The sequence below is a fragment of the Pelodiscus sinensis genome, chromosome 16 (assembly GCF_052426305.1).
Source record: "Pelodiscus sinensis isolate ZL-2025 chromosome 16, ASM5242630v1, whole genome shotgun sequence".
In the NCBI taxonomy this organism is placed as follows: Eukaryota; Metazoa; Chordata; order Testudines; family Trionychidae; genus Pelodiscus; species Pelodiscus sinensis.
The window spans coordinates 750,580-769,239 of record NC_143067.1 but is presented as its reverse complement, the minus strand read 5'-3'; the positions used below and the strand labels follow the sequence as shown (position 1 = coordinate 769,239).

The following is an 18,660-nucleotide window of genomic DNA, read 5'->3' as shown; positions in this document are numbered from 1 at the left end:
GGCCCCCACGCGCATGTTGCAGCCTTCGGGGGCTGCGCGCGAGGCAGGTCTCGAGGCGGGCAGCTGTCAGCGATCGCCAAGCTTTATTGCAGCCAGAGCCAGGCCGGCTGTCCCGGGTTACAAGCGTAAAACACTCGAGCTGCTGTACCGATCCCAACCCGAACACTGCAAACAGGACAGTACCGCTTGGATTGCACCTCCGTACAAACGTGCTACCCGCTGGAAACAAACCACTCAACAGCCTTAACTCTGCTCAGTGGCGACAGCAACATGAAAACAGATTTTCCTTAAAGGTCTCATGGACAGGCCTCATGCCAGCGTAGAAACAAAGAGCTGTGGCAGCCACTTTTCAAAGGCTTAAATTACTTTACTCAGAGCCTGCATCTCACAAACAGTCTGTAGGGCTCTTCCTCTGCCAATATCTGTAGTGTCCTTTCAGCTACACAGACTGACATTGTGTTCAATACATGCTCTGTCATTCTCCACCGTGCTAAATTAATTAGGGACAAAGTACAGGAACTGTATGGGGACCGAGGGCTATATGGAGCCTTTATTTGAGGCCAGCAGCCTTCTTCATTGGACTGGGGAAGATCTCCAACTGGGGAAAATCACTGCCTCAGCCAAGAAAGGGGGCATCCAGCTGAGAGAGTGCGTTCCCCCACCCCAGCCAAAGAAGGGGGTGTTCTTTTCAGTGCAGAGGAAGCCTCAGGAATCAATAAATTATGGGTAGTTTTACTTCAGCCTCTTGGCACCAAGGAGCAATAGCTGCCATTCCCAAGGCTGCAAGGAACGGTTGCTAGGGCAAGGGAAGAGGGTCTGGGACGGAGCAGGAAGGAAAGCACTACCCACCTCCAAACTGGGCCCCTGCTCTGACCACAGGCTCCCTACCTCCTCCCAAAGCCCAGCCTCTCCTCTGAGCAGAGGAGGGCCTCGCCCAACAGCTGAAGCTGTTCCAGGACCTCTCGCTGCATTTCGACAGCCATGCGGTGCACGTGATGGTCAGAGCTGTTGTACATCAATGCATTCTGGAACATCAGCATGAGGTCACGCTGGAACTGGGCTGTGGTCCGGATCTGCCCCTTGGACAGGCGCCTCTTTATGTTGGTTAAATCCATGGGTCTAGAAGAAGGCATGAAACTTAATTGCACACAGCTGAAGACACCCCTAACCTTGCCAGGAGGAGGGGGCACCATCTTCCTGAGATCACAGAGGCCTCATTTTTGTCTCTCTGCAACTCCAAACACTAGACATCTTAGGCCTGATTCTCAGAGGAAAATGGCATGAGAATAGGAAAGCTGCAAAGAAACTGGCAGGTTTAGGTGCCGTGTGTCACACGGCTAATTAACTTGCCAAGGCACTAGCAATTACTTCTGAAAACCAAATGTGACATTGAGCAGAAAAGGAAAGAGGCGTGACCTTGGTAATTAGCACCTGTCAAATTAACTCCAATTCCCTTGTGATTAAAAAATATCTATAAGGAACAAGACTCTACTGGTACCATAGGAAAAACAGTGGTGAGGAGGCGTGTTGTAAGCACCAAATCTTATTTACATGCCTGTGAAATCGTTACAGAACTGGTGGCTGGAGGGGGGAGGTGGACAAGAATGAATGTGATTAGAAACACAGGCCAGAAATAGCATGAACTTTATCTTGAAAAAATGTACTTAATCCATCTGGGGGAAAATGATCTGACACTCGGCTCCATGCTGGCAAGGGGAACCTTCAATACAGGCGTGAGTGGGCGATTTAGGAGAGGAGACTACAAATGAGACAAGTGTACAACAAATGATAGATAAAAGCACATCAATGCAATTCTAGGCAGCATGTTCCCCAGGGGCCTGGGGCCTGCCCTTGGAGTACTGCTGTCAGTGCTCGGCAAACATTAACTACACAGACAACCTGGCGGGAGCACAGAGAAGAGCAACCATGTGTGGGATGGAGAACTCTTTCGGGCCATCATCAGGCCCTTCTTGCTGGCCACTCCCACAGAAAGGTAGGAGGGAGGGTGTTGGATGGACATGAACACCACATCTCGAAGAACACCAGTTACAAGACAGCAAGTCACTGGTTTTGAAGCTCTGAGTGCTTGTTCATGTCAATTCCAACTGGGTGGCTCACAAGCCCAAGTTCAGGAGGTGGGGTCAGAGTTGTTCACTTGAAGCTGTACTGATCTACCAAAGGCCATGTCGTCTCTAGCCTACTGGGTAATTGCATAGTGTGGTGAAATTGTGTATGGAGGACCATGTCTCTGCTCTGCATAGTTACGGGGTAGGAACTGGATCCAGGAACACACAGAATAAGCCTGTGCCCCGGTGCAGTGTGCTGTGAACAGAGGGGCAAGCACCTTTGCCAGGCTGTAGCACTCCTGGGATGCAAGACGTGATCTGTGAAGAAACCCACTGAGACAGAAAGACCTTTAATTCTGTCTGGAACGGCTTTGTTCTCTTGCTGAAAAAGGCTAGCACTGTGCAGTGAACGTATCCTCTGCTCCCTGCTGTGTGAGCGCGGCTTAGGCTAGGACTCTGGCAGGAAGATGTGAAACTGGCGGACAACCTTTGGGAGAGGCCTGCACTGCACCATGTCCTTATTGACCACAGTGCACTGGGGCTCTGACGTCACGGCCCTGGCTCAGGCAGCTCCCATCCAAGGCTATTGCCACCAGAGACAGACGGAGCAGAAAGCAAGTTGCCAAGGGTTCAAAGGGTGGCCCTATGAGTCTGGAAAGGACCAGACTGAGGGCCCAAGCTGGAACAGGCTGTTGGACCTGTAGGTATAGCCCCAGGGTGAGGAACCTTTCTGGGGTCAGCAGTCACTGGCACAGAAAACTCAAACAGAAAAAAAGAACAAAACCCTCACGAATGTGGCCCCCAACTGATAAGCAGAAAAACCCAAGGGAGAGACACTCACTCCACTCATGCAACTCAGGGTGCCCTTGCCCTCTGGCCCTGGGGAAGGGGACACGCCAGGGTTCAGGCTCTTGGGTGGGGGAAAATGTGAGGGAACTAAATATCTCCTCCTGTATCTTTAGGCAGCCAGTGGCACCAAGGATGAGGCATCTCTGGGGGCATCGCTGATCATTTTCATCAGCAGCAGCACGATACAGGATGGCCCAGGAGGGTCCTGGGCAAATCACTTTACAGACTTACAGCATCATTGAGATGGCCCTTGCTGAGACACGTAAAACAGGACAAGCGCAGGTCACTCCTTGGCATAAATCTGCCTCAGACTGAGCACAGCTTAAAGCCTAGGGAAAGGGCCTTCCCTAGGGAAGCGTAGGGCCCAGGGCAACCCACCCACCCCAGGCCCTGCCCCAGATCCTGCTTCTTCCCACCTCCATTGCACCCCTTCCCTGAAGTCCCCTCTCTCTCGCTACACACCCCAGGAATTGCCTGGAAGCCCTGGCGCGGGCTGTCAGCAGTTAGGGTGCCTTGCACTCCCCCGAGCCCGGCATCGCTTGGAGGGGTGGGGCGGGCTGGGGCCAGAGGCTCTGCTTGCCAGCGCAGCGGTGAAGTGGAGTGCAGTGGACTGGGAAATGGCAGTGGAGCAGAGTAGGCTGTGGGTTGCTCTGGCCCCTGCCACCACGCTGAGTGAGATGGAGGGGACCAACTCCCTGTGCCAGACCTCCCAGGTAATCTGCCAGGTTGCCTGGGGCCTTGTCTGCAGGATGGTTGAGGTGGCTGCGGTGGGGCCCCCGAAAGCTTGGGGCCTGGGATGGCCAGTGACTACCCTGAACAGTCCTAGGGACCGGATGACTGCCCATGGACCACGGCACATCCAAGTGCCATATGTTGAAGGGAGAAACCCCCTCTCCAAACAAAACTTCTAATAAGCTATGCAGGGGCTGGAAATGGATGACAGGAGAGGGATCACTCGATAATTGTCTGTTCACTCCCTCCAGGGCATCTGGCATTGGCCAATGTTGGCAGACAGGATACTGGGCTGGATGGACTTTTGGTCTGACAGAGTGGCTGTTCTTATGCACAATAATCCAGTTGATTAGGTCTCAACTGGAGTACTGTGTCCAATTCGGGGCACCACACTGCAGGAAATATGTCGACAAACTGGAAAAAGTCCAGAGAAGAGCAACTAGAACGAATAAACTTAAAAATCAACAAATAGTCTCGCAGCACCTTAGAGACTAATACAAAATGTCGATGGTACCACGAGCTTTCGTGGGCACAGCCCACTTCTTCAGATGAATGGAATACACTTAGGGTTAGGGTAAACTCTGTTCATCTGAAAAAGTGGATTGTGCCCACGAAAGCTCATGATGCCATCTACAGATTTTGTTGGTCTCTAATGTATTGCAAGATTATTGGTTGTTTTTTAAGTTTTTCTAGTTACAGACTAAGGATGTTAAATAGCGGTTAATTTACTAGTCAAGGGAATTTCCATCGACTACTTGACTAGTCGACAGGCACTTCCGCATTCCTCCTTTGAAATGTGCAAGGGCCCACCTGGGGCTCGTGCACATTTCAAAGAAGGATGCAGAACTCCACGTGCAGGCTGGGGCCACAGGGCAGTCCCGCTGACTCCAGGCTGCATGCAGTGTGCCAGCTTTGAAATGGATTTCAAAGTGGAAGCACCCTCAGGGAGCCTGGGGCCAGCGGGGGATGCAGAGTCCCCCATTGACCCCACGCTCTATGTTGCGCTGCTGTTTTGAAATGCCATGCGGAACTCGGGATTAGCTGGGGACTCACCAGCTGAGCGCAGGCTCCGCGCGGCATTTCCCCAGAACCCGGGGTCAGCTGGGGACTCCTCAGCTAATCCCGGGTTCCACAGAAATGCTGCGCGGAGTCCATTAGCTGACTCCGGGCTCCCCGTGGCATTGCCGCTTTGAAATGTCGTCTTGGTGGTTCAAAGGGGCAGCGCCACACAGCTGATCCCGGGCTTAGCTGTGCAGAGCTGTCGCTTTGAAGTACCCCCTCCTTACCCTTTGCTGTCTCTATCTGATAAAGGCAGCAAAGTGGGGTGGAGGGGGAGGGAATCGACTAGTCCTTAACATCCTTATTACAGACTACCCCATTGAAACTTTTAAAATGATTCAAGGTCTAGAAAAGATGACCTATAAAGGAAAATTAAATAATGGTGTTTGTTTAGTTTGGAAAAGAGAAGACAGAGAGGACCTAAGTTTTCAAGTATCAAAAAAGGTGCTACAAGGAGGACAGAGAAAAATTATTCTTCTTAATCTCTGATGATAGGACAAGAAGCAAGGGGCTTAAACTGTGAGAAGGGAGGTTTAGGTTGGACATTAGGAAAAACTTTCTGTCAGGGTGGTTAAACACTGAAATAAATTGCCTAGGGATGCTGTGGACTCTCCATCACTGGAGATACTTAAGAGCAGATTAGATGAACACCTCTCAGGCATGATCTGGATGGTTCTTGGACCTGCCGTGGGGGCAGGGAACTGGACTTGACTTCTCGAGGTTCCTTCCAGTTCAAGTATTCTATGATTATTTACTAACTATAATCACTCAACAACTAAAATGTATGTGTAACAAAATGATACTGCAAAGCACGTGCTTGCCGAGCAAAGAGCAATGGGGAGTTCCAGCTAGCCATCACAGGCAGTAAGGAGGAACTGAAGCAGGGGTCGTGACTCCAGGGGTTACCTAGGCCAACCCTACAGATACTGCTAGGAGAAAAATCTTCCAGCTTCATGCATGTGGCACACGCACACCTGACTGGAACTGACAGACACGCACTTGAGGAACCACTGCTCTGCTGCTCTCTGTCTGTGTAGTCACCTACGTTTCTACTGCTGGTAGTATCAGGACCGGCATCCCTGGCACTCTAGCCCACACCTCAGCCCCACAGGACTCTCCCCCCTCCCGCCCGTTTGTAAAGCCCCCCCAAGTGATAATACAGCGATATGAAGGGGGCCTGAAGAGCCCGGTTTGTGAGGCAGGACTAAGTTAGTCTGCACAGGTTGGCTCACTCCTGTAGTGTGTAGGGGCCCTGTCAGGATGGGGGTCTGTTGCACTGTGCTGTACAAACACATTGTTCTGCCCGTACCAGCTCACGAGCAAAGCGGCATTGATGGCAAACAAGGGGGCAGGGACGTAATACATGGTGCATGTGCTGGGTCACCACACACATCAATGGCCCCAAATCACTTAGGAGTTTTTATGAAAACAAGTGAAATCCGCTCTCCCCTCTGCCACCCCGTCTGGCTAGCCTCTGGAGGCACTGGAACAGGGGAAGGGGCTAAGAACAAGTAAACAGCGTCCACGTCTTTGAAGGATGGAAGAAGAGGAAGTGGGAGTACTTCAGTGGGCCAAAGGTGCAACATTTCAGAAAGGCGAAAGCGAAGCTGTATACATGAAAACGCTTTGGAAGAGTGAGATGTGCTCAGGAATGGATGGGGTGGGGCAGGATAGAAGCCTCCCTCCCCCCACTGCTTTGAACTGAGCCTTGGAGAAGACACCATAGGGAACCTGCCCCTGATGGGAAGCAGCTACTACTGTGACAAGCATGAGGCAGACAACAGAATGGTGCCCCATAGCTTTTTCCTCTCTACATGCTGGGGCCCTTGGGAGGTGGAGGAAGCAGATGAAAATGCTCTCGAGCAGCCTTCCTACCTTCTCACCACATCCTTGTATCCAGGAGCCTGCTTGTCTGAGACTGGCTTCAGGAAGGGGCCACTGTACCTGGAGGGACAAGCTCAAAGAGACAGGAGAGAATCAGGTTTGTCCCTCCCTGTTCAGCTGAGTCTTGGCGAGAAGGCAGCACCCATGAAGGCTGGTGGGGGTCAGTGAGTAGCAATCCCCAGGGAAGGACGGGGAGGGTGGCAGGAACCCTTGGATCCACTCTTGGTGTTCGCTACGTCAGGAATCTGAACTCAGTTTCCGGCCTGAGCCAGTGGCTGCCACGGTAAAACGGATGGAATATGTGGGGCCAGCACCTCGCATTAGCCCCTCCCTGCAGCAGGAGGCTTTGGGGCAACACAGAGGGGTGGGTGAACCCAGCGAGAAATGAGCCATTCTATCTGCCCTCATGGAGCAGCCCGGGGCTGAGCTGGGGACAGTGTAGGCAGGGACCAGGCACATTTCATTCCCAGGTCTGCCGCTGCCCCTCAGTCCCAATCTGCTATTCTAGTCCTAGGCTTCTCACTCACCCTTCCCAGCCCACAGACCCATCATGCCTCCTCCCCACCCCTCAGCTCTGGAGAGTCCCTCAGCTCAGACTGAAAGAATCCCAGGCCAGAAGGGAGCACTGTGACCTTCCAGTCTGACCCCTCGTATAGTACAGGCCAGAGAACTTCCCCCGGTGATTCCAGCCATGAGCCGTGCCCCAGACACACACCTGTGGCTGGCTATCATCTTCCAGATGGACAGCAGTGTCTTTTTGAAAAGCAAATGTCGCAGTGGGCGATCCCAGCTGAGCGGCACCCTGCGCAGAGAGCGGTTATCAGCTCACTGTAGATGGAGCAGAGTGCTAAGAAGAGCTAAGGACAGAGCGCTCATGCCAACACCTCCCAATATCGAGTGGTACCAAAACATTCCAATATTAAACATGGCATGAAAACATTCCTTCAAAATAGCAGGAACCACACGGACCCCACCTAAAAATAAGGTTAGGGTAACAATATGTAATAGAAATGTTTTAATTAACCCAACGTGTACCAGGCGATGGATGATGACTAGCCATGCCAAAGGGTCAGTACTAACTTGTTTGCATGGGGGGGGAGATAAGGATGTATTTTGGGGGGGTACCACTGTTTAGCCTAGGGAGGAACGGTAAGTCCTGCCGTTTACATAGCTGGTCCATTATTACAAACATGCATGTATTAGTGGTGCGGTAGAATTTGTGGCGTACTGGTACCATGCTTTGTTGAAAATCAGCCTAGCTGGTGCCTTCATCCTTTAACGGATTCGGTAGTTATTGGGTACTTTGCTCAAGGGCTGCCATGCCAGCTGCCTGTGCAGGGAGGGGGCAGCACACAGAGGGAACACACATGTAGCCCAACATCTATCAACATCTGGCCACACTCGTCATGCCAGATAAGGAGCAGGAGTTTTACTCCACTGCTGCCCTCCAGGGTGAGACAGGTCTCTGCTCTTCAGCTTGTGCTCCGAACAGAACCCCCTCCAGGTAGCTGCTGAGCAAGTCTCCCCATCAGGAACGTGTGGTGCAGCATTTCCTAAGCTATTGCTTTTGTTTGGGTCTCTCCATACTCTCACTTTGGGGTTCAGCTCCATTGTACCCGACTCTCAGGCCAGCACAGATCTTTAGCAATGGCTCAGGGATGGCTGAGGCACCAAGGTCTCAGTGACAGGCAGCCAAGCCGGGGAGCTGTGATTGAGCTCCTGCTGGACCAGGTGTGTCTCCTGCTCGGGTGGGAGCGGAGCTCTTTGGCTCAGATCCTCAAAGGGACGTTAGGCAGAGCTGGGATCCCCCACCTGCTACCGAACACTCTCGGCACCAAAACTCACCAGGCGGGGAAAGTTCCCCTGCACCTTAGGGTCTGCCTCTGGCAGTGTCTGGATGCCCCTCTCGTGCCTGTGCCTCAACCAGCTCCTCAAAGGGGCTGCATAGCTTGCCTGCAGGGTCCCAGCTCAGAGGCACGCTCCAAGCATGGTTGCCCTGCACAGCAGGCCAGGTGAAGAGGGCAGGAGTCTGATTATGACCTTCAGCTCAGTAGCTAAGGCACGCACCTGAGAGGGCTGGTGCCCCTTCCTACGGGGTGAAGCAAAGGGATTTACCTTCTGGTGAGGACCCCCTCTCCCGGGCTAGTGGAGCACCCGAGGCAGGGGTCTCTCTTGGGGAAGTCATTCCACTTGCTATTAGCAAATGACATATCAATGCAGGTGCTGCATAGTGTGCTGAGGGGCTGTTCTAGGCCCCTGGCACCTAAGCCAGGCATTGCAGCTTCCAGTGATATTCTTCACACCTAGGTGTAGACCTAGTCCTTGTCGCTCCGCCCCAGGTCCCATGTTCCATCCCAGGGCCCTCCCTCACTCCCAGCGCCGTGCCAAGCTGCGGCTCAAGTGCACAGAACTCACAAGGCTCTGTGGCCTGTCACTCTAAGGGTGCCTGGGTCCTCACGCCACAAGCTGCGAACAGCTGTGACATGAATGAAGCAGGACAAGGAGTCCAGTCGTTTGTCCGTCTCTCTGCAAAATGAGATGTCCCAATCCCCGTGAATACGCCCGCAGGAGGAGGCATGCAGCGACAGCACATTGAGGAGCAGGCACAAGAAGACACAGGGTTATAGGCAGCGATCAGAGATGGGCTGAATTGGTTCAGGGCAGCTCTGAGGAGAAGCCAGGAAGGCAAAGGGCCTTATTGTGATGGGTTTTGGTTCGTGTCCTGACGGGACAGATTTTTCATGCTCTGCTGCATCCTTTTTTTGGAGAGCCAGACCAGCTACTCTGGCGTATAACACAGCCTGCCTGTTACACGCACTTCCACCCTGCTCCCAGGCCAGGTCTGCCGTGGCTGCCTCTGCAGACCATCTGGGAGTGGGACTGGACTTTTGTGCCTGGCAGGCCTAGCCAAATCACCCCAACACAAACTCGGGTTTCCTGTACATCTGGTTCCACCTCCTATTTCACCTCATCTGAATTAGGACTATCAGCCAAAGGCTGGAAGCCCCATCACCATCCAGGGCCCTCCCCTTTGCTCACCTGCCCTGAGGTGACCCCCTCCACGTACATGCGCTCTGGCTTGGGCCCATGGAGACAGGTCCACTCTATGCCACAAAGGTGGAGCCAAGAGGCCACAGCATCAGCAGCGCCTACCAGACCTAGACTGACCTAGGACTGCGCTACTCACAATGGCGAGGAGGCTGGGCTCATGAGACTGGAGTCCGCCAGGGATGCTCTCACACTGCAGCTCTTGCTGTCACCATGTGCAGAGAGCTCGTCCTCCTCAAGCAAGTGGCTCTCGGATTGCTCCAGAACGTCCCCCTGAAAACAGACAGAAAGGAAGAGTAACGCCTGCTGGGCTGGGCACCTCAGTGACAGGGCTGCCTGGCAAAGCAGCAGATCCACTGGAATCCCCCAGCCAGGGCTCAGACTTGCTGCATGTGCCCTTTACAGCCAAGCTTCAAGGGGGGGCCTCCGTAGTCTCTTGGAAGCCATTCTAGCCGCTGGACGGAAGGGGCGCAGGAGCTGTGCTGAGCAGCGAGTCTCCTGTGCACCCGGCACTCGCTTTAGACCTTCCAGTCCAGTAAGACTGGTGGCCAGCCCCTCACCATCCCTTCCTCGTGCTGCGGAAGCTCAGACAGCGATCACACTCTCTCCACGAGAGCCCAGATGGACACTCCCCTCTGCAGGTCCATCCAGAAACGAGGAGTGATTGGTGGAGGAGGCTCAGGGACAAAAGAGGAAGGAGAATGACTAGCTGCTACCAGTTTATCAAGGGAAGCAAAAAAGCAGGGGGAAGGGGTCAGACATGTCAGGGAGAGACGATGGACTAGTCGAGGAAAAGGGAGGCGGGAAGATGTGGTAGCTAAGGTCAGTGAGGAACCAGGTACTGATATCTCGGCAAGGAGGGGCAGCAGGCCAAGGGTCAGGAAGCTACTAAAACAACCCACCAGGAAGCAGAGCTGTGACCCTGCCTGGTCAGAACAGAGTGAGGTCACTGACTTGCAGCCCACAGTGGAGCCCTGCCCCACATTCTGAAAAGTCTTTGCCCGCCTTGCTGAACTGATCATGCACAGTGGAGAAGGCTTCTCAAAAAAGCAGGGGCCCTCTCCGCTATAGAGCCAGGTGCACGCCAAGGAGCAGGGCAGTCCTGCCTCAGGAAGCTCTGGACACTGTAAAAGATTCTCCACTCAAGATGTGTGAACTGGAGCCAAAGCTGTCCTGGCAGTTGGAAGAGTCCTGGGGTGCTACTTTCCAAAAGGGCCAATACCTCATTCAGGGAAGGAATCTTCACTCCCCTTCGAAACATGCACTGGACCAGCCAACACTGAAAAGTTTCATTCCAGATACATCAGTTCTAGCCAACTACCAGGATCAGTATCCATAGCAACCCTTCGGTTCCTGAGAAGCTAACCAAAGGCAGATCTAGCCACCTACAAGCTCGCCTCAGAAAACAGGAATCACCATAGTGGATCAAACCCATGGCCCATCTGTTCACTGTCCCTGCAGTTCAGAGAGAAGTGCTACTTAGGGCACTACATGGGAGCGCAAGTAGAAGTAGTGGTTTGACTCAGAACAGGGCATCTTGGAATGCGCCAGATGGTGAAATTTGAGGCAGTGGACCAAGAAACTGGAGAAATGCTCCATTATATGGGACTTTGGAAACTGAGGCAATGTCTAGACTGCAGGATTCTTGTGGATGTGGAAGAAGCTTTTATCGGAAGAGATCTTCCGCAAACACTTCGGCTACGTCTAGACTGGCATGATTTTCCTCAAGTGCCAATCTAGACGCACTTTTGCGCAAAACAAATCTGAGCTGTCTACACTGGCCCTTTTGCACAAAAGGACTTTTGCCCGAACGGGAGCAGCATAGTATTTCTGCAAGAAGCACTGATTTCTTACAGTAGGAAGTCATAGAATCATAGAATCATAGAATCATAGAATCATAGGACTGGAAGGGACCTCGAGAGGTCATCGAGTCCAGCCCCCCGCCCTCAAGGCAGGATCAAGCTCCGTCTACACCATCCCTGACAGATGTCTATCTAACCTGTTCTTAAATATCTCCAGAGAGGGAGATTCCACCACCTCCCTTGGCAATTTATTCCAATATTTGACCACCCTGACAGTTAGGAATTTTTTCCTAATGTCCAATCTAAACCTCCCCTGCTGCACTTTAAGCCCATTACTCCTTGTCCTGTCCTCAGAAACCAAGAGGAACAAATTTTCTCCTTCCTCCTTGTGACACCCTTTTAGATATTTGAAAACCGCTATCATGTCCCCCCTTAATCTTCTTTTTTCCAAACTAAACAAGCCCAGTTCATGAAGCCTGGCTTCATAGGTCATGTTCTCTAAACCTTTAATCATTCTTGTCGCTCTTCTCTGTACCCTTTCCAATTTCTCCACATCTTTCTTGAAATGTGGCGCCCAGAACTGGACACAGTACTCCAGCTGAGGCCTAACTAGTGCAGAGTAGAGCGGCAGAATGACTTCACGAGTTTTGCTTACAACACACCTGTTGATACAACCTAGAATCATATTTGCTTTTTTTGCAACAGCATCACACTGTTGACTCATATTCAACTTGTGGTCCACTATGACCCCTAGATCCCTTTCCGCCATGCTCCTTCCTAGACAGTCGCTTCCCATCTTGTATGTATGGAACTGATTGTTCCTTCCTAAGTGGAGCACTTTGCATTTCTCTTTATTAAACCTCATCCTGTTTACCTCCGACCATTTCTCTAACTTGCTAAGGTCATTCTGAATTATGTCCCTATCCTCCAAAGAAGTCGCAACCCCACCCAGTTTGGTATCATCTGCAAACTTAATAAGCGTACTCTCTATCCCAATATCTACATCATTGATGAAGATATTGAACAGTATGGGTCCCAAAACAGACCCTTGAGGAACTCCACTTGTTATCCCTTTCCAGCAGGATTTAGAACCGTTAACAACCACTCTCTGACTACGGTTATCCAGCCAATTATGCACCCACTTTATCGTGGCCCTATCTAAGTTATATTTGCCTAGTTTATCAATAAGAATATCATGCGAGACCGTATCAAATGCCTTACTAAAGTCTAGGTATATGACATCCACCGCTTCTCCCTTATCCACAAGGCTCGTTATCTTATCAAAGAAAGCTATCAGATTAGTTTGGCATGACTTGTTCTTCACAAACCCATGCTGGCTATTCCCTATCACTTTATTACCTTCCAAGTGTTTGCATATGATTTCCTTAATTACCTGCTCCATTATCTTCCCTGGGACAGACGTTAAACTGACCGGTCTATAGTTTCCTGGGTTGTTCTTATTCCCCTTTTTATAGATGGGCACAATATTTGCCCTTTTCCAGTCTTCTGGAATCTCCCCTGTCTGCCATGATTTTTCAAAGATCATAGCTAAAGGCTCAGATACCTCCTCTATCAGCTCCTTGAGTATCCTGGGATGCATTTCATCAGGACCTGGTGACTTGCTGACATCTAACTTTCCTAAGTGATTTTTAACTTGTTCTTTGTGTATCCTATCTTCTAAACTTACCCTCTCTCTGCTTGTATTCACTACGTTAGGCACACCTCCAGACTTCTCGGTGAAGACCGAAACAAAGAAGTCATTGAGCATCTCCGCCATTTCCAAGTTTCCTGTTACTGCTTCTCCCTCCTCACTAAGCAGTGGGCCTACCCTGTCCTTGGTCTTCCTCTTGCTTTTAATGTATTTATAAAAGGTCTTCTTGTTTCCCTTTATGCCTGTAGCTAATTTGATCTCATTTTGTGCCTTTGCCTTTCTAATCTTGCCCCTGCATTCCCGTGTTGCTTGCCTATATTCATCCTTTGTTATTTGTCCTAGTTTCCATTTTTTATGAGACTCCTTTTTTATTTTGAGATTGTGCAAGATCTCCTTGTTAAGCCAAGCTGGTCTTTTGCCATATTTTCTATCTTTCCTACCCAGCGGAATTGTTTGCTTTTGGGCCCTTAACAACGTCCCTTTGAAATACTTCCAACTCTCCTCAGTTGTTTTTCCCTTCAGTCTTGCTTCCCATGGGACCTTACCTACAAGTTCTCTGAGCTTATCAAAATCTGCCTTCCTGAAATCCATTACCTCAATTGTGCTGGTCTCCCTTCTACCTTTCCTTAAGATCATGAACTCTATTATTTCGTGATCACTGTCCCCTATACAGTCTTCCACTTTCAAGTTCTCAACTAGTTCCTCCCTATTTGTTAAAACCAAATCCAGAACAGCTTCTCCTCTGGTAGCTTTTTCAACCTTCTGAAACAGAAAGTTGTCTCCAATGCAGTCCAGAAACTTATTGGATAGCCTGTGCCTCGCTGTGTTAGTTTCCCAACATATGTCTGGATAGTTGAAGTCCCCCATCACCACCAAATCTTGGGCTTTGGATAGTTTTGTTAATTGTTTAAAAAAGGCCTCATCCACCTCTTCCACCTGGCTAGGTGGCCTGTAGTAGACTCCTAGCATGATATCACCCTCGTTTTTTACCCCTTTTAGCTTAACCCAGAGACTCTCTACACAGCTATCTCCTACATTCATCTCCACTTCAGTCCAAGTGTGTACATTTTTAATATACAAGGCAACCCCTCCTCCCTTTTTTCCCTGTCTGTCCTTCCTGAGCAAGCCGTACCCTTCCATACCAACATTCCAATCATGCGTCCCATCCCACCAGGTTTCTGTAATACCAATGATATCATAGTTGTATTTATTGGTTAGCAATTCCAGTTCTTCCTGCTTATTACCCATACTTCTCGCATTTGTATATAGGCATCTAAGATACTGATTTGATCTTGCCTCCCTGTTGTGCCCTGACCCTCCTTTCTCCTTGCCATTATAGGCCGTAGTCCCCCCCATTTCCAACCCATCTCCCAGTACCGCACATTCAGCACTTACCTGTGGGCTTTGCTCACCTGCCCCCGACAAACCTAGTTTAAAGCCCTAGCAAGTCAGTGTTCTTGCAGAAATTCAAGCGGCCAGTGTAGACAGCTGGGAAGTTTTTCCGCAAAAGCAGCTGCTTTTGCGGAAAAACTTGCCAGTCTAGACACAGCCTTCTTGTGCAAGAGCACATCCACACTGCAAAAGCCATGCGCTTTTGCAAAAGTGTTCAGACAGCATGGATACTCCTAAAGCAAGCTGATTGCTATGCACAGAATGGCCACTAGGGCACCTGTGCTTTTTCCTCTTTTTGCACAAAACCCCCCTTCCCTGTCCACACACACCTTTTTGCAAAAGAGCTCTTTTACAAAAAGGCGTTCTTCCTCGCAGAATGAGGAATACCTCTGCTGGAAAAAACCCTCTGTTCTTTCGATTTTTTTGCACAAAAATGCGCTTGAGGTGAAAATGGCCATTTTCCCAAAAAAACTCTGTAGTGTAGACATAGCCTGAGTGAGTCCTATAGATACATGTCCAGGACACCCTGGGCCTGGTTGTACAGGAGAAGCAGGTGAATCTGCAAAGGCACTGTTCATCTTTCATATCTGACATGGTAAAGCAAAGAGCTTGGCCACAGATACAGAAAAGACACTGTCGGACCCAGCATCATCATTGCCTTTAGTACAGTAACACCTAGCAGTGAGAAGCTGAGATGGCCTGGCCTGAGCAGGCACAGGAGACAGAGTCTAATACACAAGTCAAAGCAAGGATCATTGTCCCCATTTTACAGAGGGTCAACTGAGACCTAGAGAGAGTTGAGTGACTTGCCAGAGATCACACAGGCTTGTCTGCACAGACTAGGTCTCTGGAGTCCCAGTGTATGCAGGCTGTCTGAACGGACCCAGGTTTCTGGAGTCCTAGTGCATGGCCTTAAGATGATGAGGTGTTTTCATGCATTTACCTTCACACTGTCTGGGAATGCCTCCTCCAATGCACTCATATCTGAATAAGTCTCATCCATCAGCAGTTTTCTGATCTCTTCCTCCTCCATTTCTTCCACATCCTCCACTGGAAAATTTAGCCCTCTCTGCGCTCCTGAATTGCTTTCCTCCCCTCCTGGGACCTGGAGCTCTCCTGTTTCCGCTTCTAGAATCTGCTGTTCATCAGGTTCTCCAGCCTCCCAGCCCAGGACCTGTGGCTCTCCTGAGACCTGTGGTACCCTTGCCTTCTCGACCTCTCTTCCTGGGACTTGCAGGTCCCCAGCCTCTTCCATCAGGACTGGCAGCTGCCTTTCTTCCCCACTTGGAACTGGAGGCCCTGTCATTTCTTCTTTGAAGCTCAGGATCTCCCTTTCCTCTTGCTGCCCAAAGGCAGAGAAAGCCCAGTGATCGTGTGTGGAACCTGTGCCACTAATGCAGAGAGGTTCCATGAGGTGGGTCACCTGTAACAGAGCAATTTATTACCAACGGCAACCTATGAAAGCACCAGTAAGTAGGGGAAGGGGTTAGCAGCACAAACTCCATGGGGCTCCTCCATTACAGCTTCTTTTCACCTTTAGGGACTTCTACTAGAGAGCAGCGTCTAAGCCAAGAGTATTCTTAAAGAAGCGTCAGCCCATCACCTTTTAAACGCTTGGCTCTCCATCAGGGTCAGGGCTCAGGAAACCCATGGGCAAGACAACCAGCCAGCCCCTGAGCCTTCTAAATACGGTAGAGACCTGGACTTTCCTGTGAGAAGACAATCATCCATGACAGAGGCTCTAGGGGGCTCTGCTGCTCCACAACAAGGGTACGTCTAGACTACATGGCTCTGTCGCCGGAGCCGTGTAGATTTGTTTGTTTGGCAAAGGGAAATGAAGCCGAGACTTAGGGTACGTCTAGATTACGTCCGTCGCCGGAGCCGTGTAGATTTGTTTGTTCGGCAAAGGGAAATGAAGCCGAGACTTAGGGTACGTCTAGACTACGTCCATCGCCGGAGCCATGTAGATTTGTTTGTTCGGCAAAGGGAAATGAAGCCGTGATTTAAAGAATTGCGGCTTCATTTAAATTTAAATGGTTGCCCTGCTCTGCCGATCAGCTGTTTGTCGGCAGATCGGGGCAGTCTGGACGCTCCCCTGCCGACATGAAAGCCCTTTACCGACCTCCCTGGTAAACCTCATCCTACAAGGCATAAGGGGGAGGTCGATAAAGGGCTTTCAGGTCGGCGCGGGAGCGTCCAGACTAGCGCGCTGAGCCGCAGCCATTTAAATTTAAATGAAGCCGCGATTATTTAAATCGCAGCTTCATTTCCCTTTGCCGATCAGCCTAATCTACATGGCTCCATCGATGGAGCCATGTAGTTTAGACACACCATAAGTTACATAGGGCAGAGAAGCTCAGAGCACCAATGGTTCTAAGACTCTTCCCCTGCTACCCACTGCACTGCAGCAGCACTACCTCCAAGAGGAACTGCAGAAGACTATCTTGTTCACACTGCCCTGCCTCTTCCTGGAGCTCTTCACTGCCATCCTCCCAAACCAGAGGTTCCCTGGACTCCAGCCTGCAATCCTCTTCCTCTTGTTCCTCCACAGCAGCCTCTTTGTTCGTCCTCCAGCTCCCCACCTCCTGCTCCAGGCTGGAGTCCCAGGAGCTGCTGGGAGACAGGCAGCTGCTCTTCACAGACTCGCTGGGTGAGACTCTCTTGGACTCCAACCACAGCCACGCACGACCCATCTGCAAGCACACATAGGGGCAGGATAAGCCGTCTGTTTCCAAACAAATCCCCAACTGCACAGACTCCAGCCCAGGACGCCAAACCATGGAAAAGTCATGTGGAGAGCAGAGCCTGCTCCTGAGCCCAGACGCCACAGCCCATTCTCTGCTGGTGCAATCAAAGACCCCAGCTGAACCACAGATGCTGCCATTTCCGCATGACTGAATATTAGAATCCTCTGGCACTTCAGCACCCAACCCAGCCCTCGAGGGCCCTCATCTACTGTGCTAGATAGCAAGGGCACTGTCCTACTTTTACCGCAGTAACGCCCAGCATTGGGAAGCTGAGATGGCCTGGCCTGACTCTTGCCTGGGCACAATACACAAGACAAATCGTCCCCATTTTACAGATGGTGAAGTGAGACCCAGAGAGAGTCAGTGACCTGCCCGAGATCACACACAGGCTGTCTGAAGGGACCTAGGTCTACAGAGTTCCAGCCTTAAGACGAGGTGTTTTCATGCATTTCCTGGGGCCTGGGCAGGATGCAGGTCTGTGGTGTACAGAAGGGGTGCAGGGACGTGAGAACGCAGCCGATGGCAGCAAGAGCTCCACAGAGGAGTGGTGCCTTGGGAACCGGAACATTATTTCGCTGCTGTGAATAATCCCTGGTTTTGAGAAATGCTCTGCTCCCAGGAGAACACTTGGTATTTTGGAGTCTCCTGAGAACAAGTGCTCTAGAAACACGTGTTTTATGTGAAAGCTGAGATCAGATGGAGAAGCTGGGTCATGTGTGCAGCCCTAGAGGAGATCGAACCGAGGAAACAGAACCACGCATTTGTTCTCCATGTGGCCGTGGCATCAGGAAAGCAAGTTGTTTACTTTGTGGAAATGGGAGCAGGAGGTTGCTATTGGGACCCTCCTTCACCTTTTGGCGGAAACAGATGGAATTTGACTCCTGAAATGACCATGAGACAACATGATGTCTCAGACTGGTGCTAAGTGGAAAGGCACAACAAAAAAACCTTCCTTATCTCCCATTAGCAGTCTGGATTCTGAAATGTACAGGAAGGCTGGGTTAGTTCTGCGCCTCTGCAATGTGGCTAGGCTACTGCTACTGCAAAAGCCTTCGCTTTGGGATCATCCGAGTGTGCATTTAAAAAACAGTGTTGCACAAATCTGCACCTGAATTAATTTCATATTAAAGTTCATGTACATACATAATACATGCCTAGGAAAAAGGACTGATGAATGCCAGGTGACCCAAATAGAATAAACAGAATCAAGTAATCCATCTCCTATCACTCATTTCCATCCCTGACAGAGGCTAGGGACTCCACCACTGCCCATGCTGGCGAACAGCTATTGATGGACCTATCCTCTATGAATTTACCTAGTTCTTTTTTGAATTCTGTTCTAGTCTTGGTCTCCACAACATCCTCTGGCAGGGAGTGCCACAGGTTGACTGTGTGCTGCATGAAGAAATACTTCCTTTTGTTTGTTTTAA

At 50.7% G+C, this 18,660-nt stretch overlaps 1 protein-coding gene across 1 annotated transcript; it reads right to left on the bottom strand.

Moving 5' to 3' along the window:
• Positions 1-64: 64 nt before the first annotated feature.
• Positions 65-17,268, bottom strand: LOC149523485 (bromodomain-containing protein 8-like). Its single transcript, XM_089769380.1, has 6 exons — positions 16,901-17,268; positions 15,427-15,906; positions 9,778-9,911; positions 7,306-7,392; positions 6,582-6,650; positions 65-1,119 (listed from the first exon to the last, which is right to left on the bottom strand). Exons 1-6 carry the CDS (start codon positions 17,261-17,263, stop codon positions 885-887), a joined length of 1,368 nt encoding a protein of 455 aa, XP_089625506.1. The 5' UTR covers positions 17,264-17,268; the 3' UTR covers positions 65-884.
• Between the last annotated feature and the right edge of the window lie 1,392 nt (positions 17,269-18,660).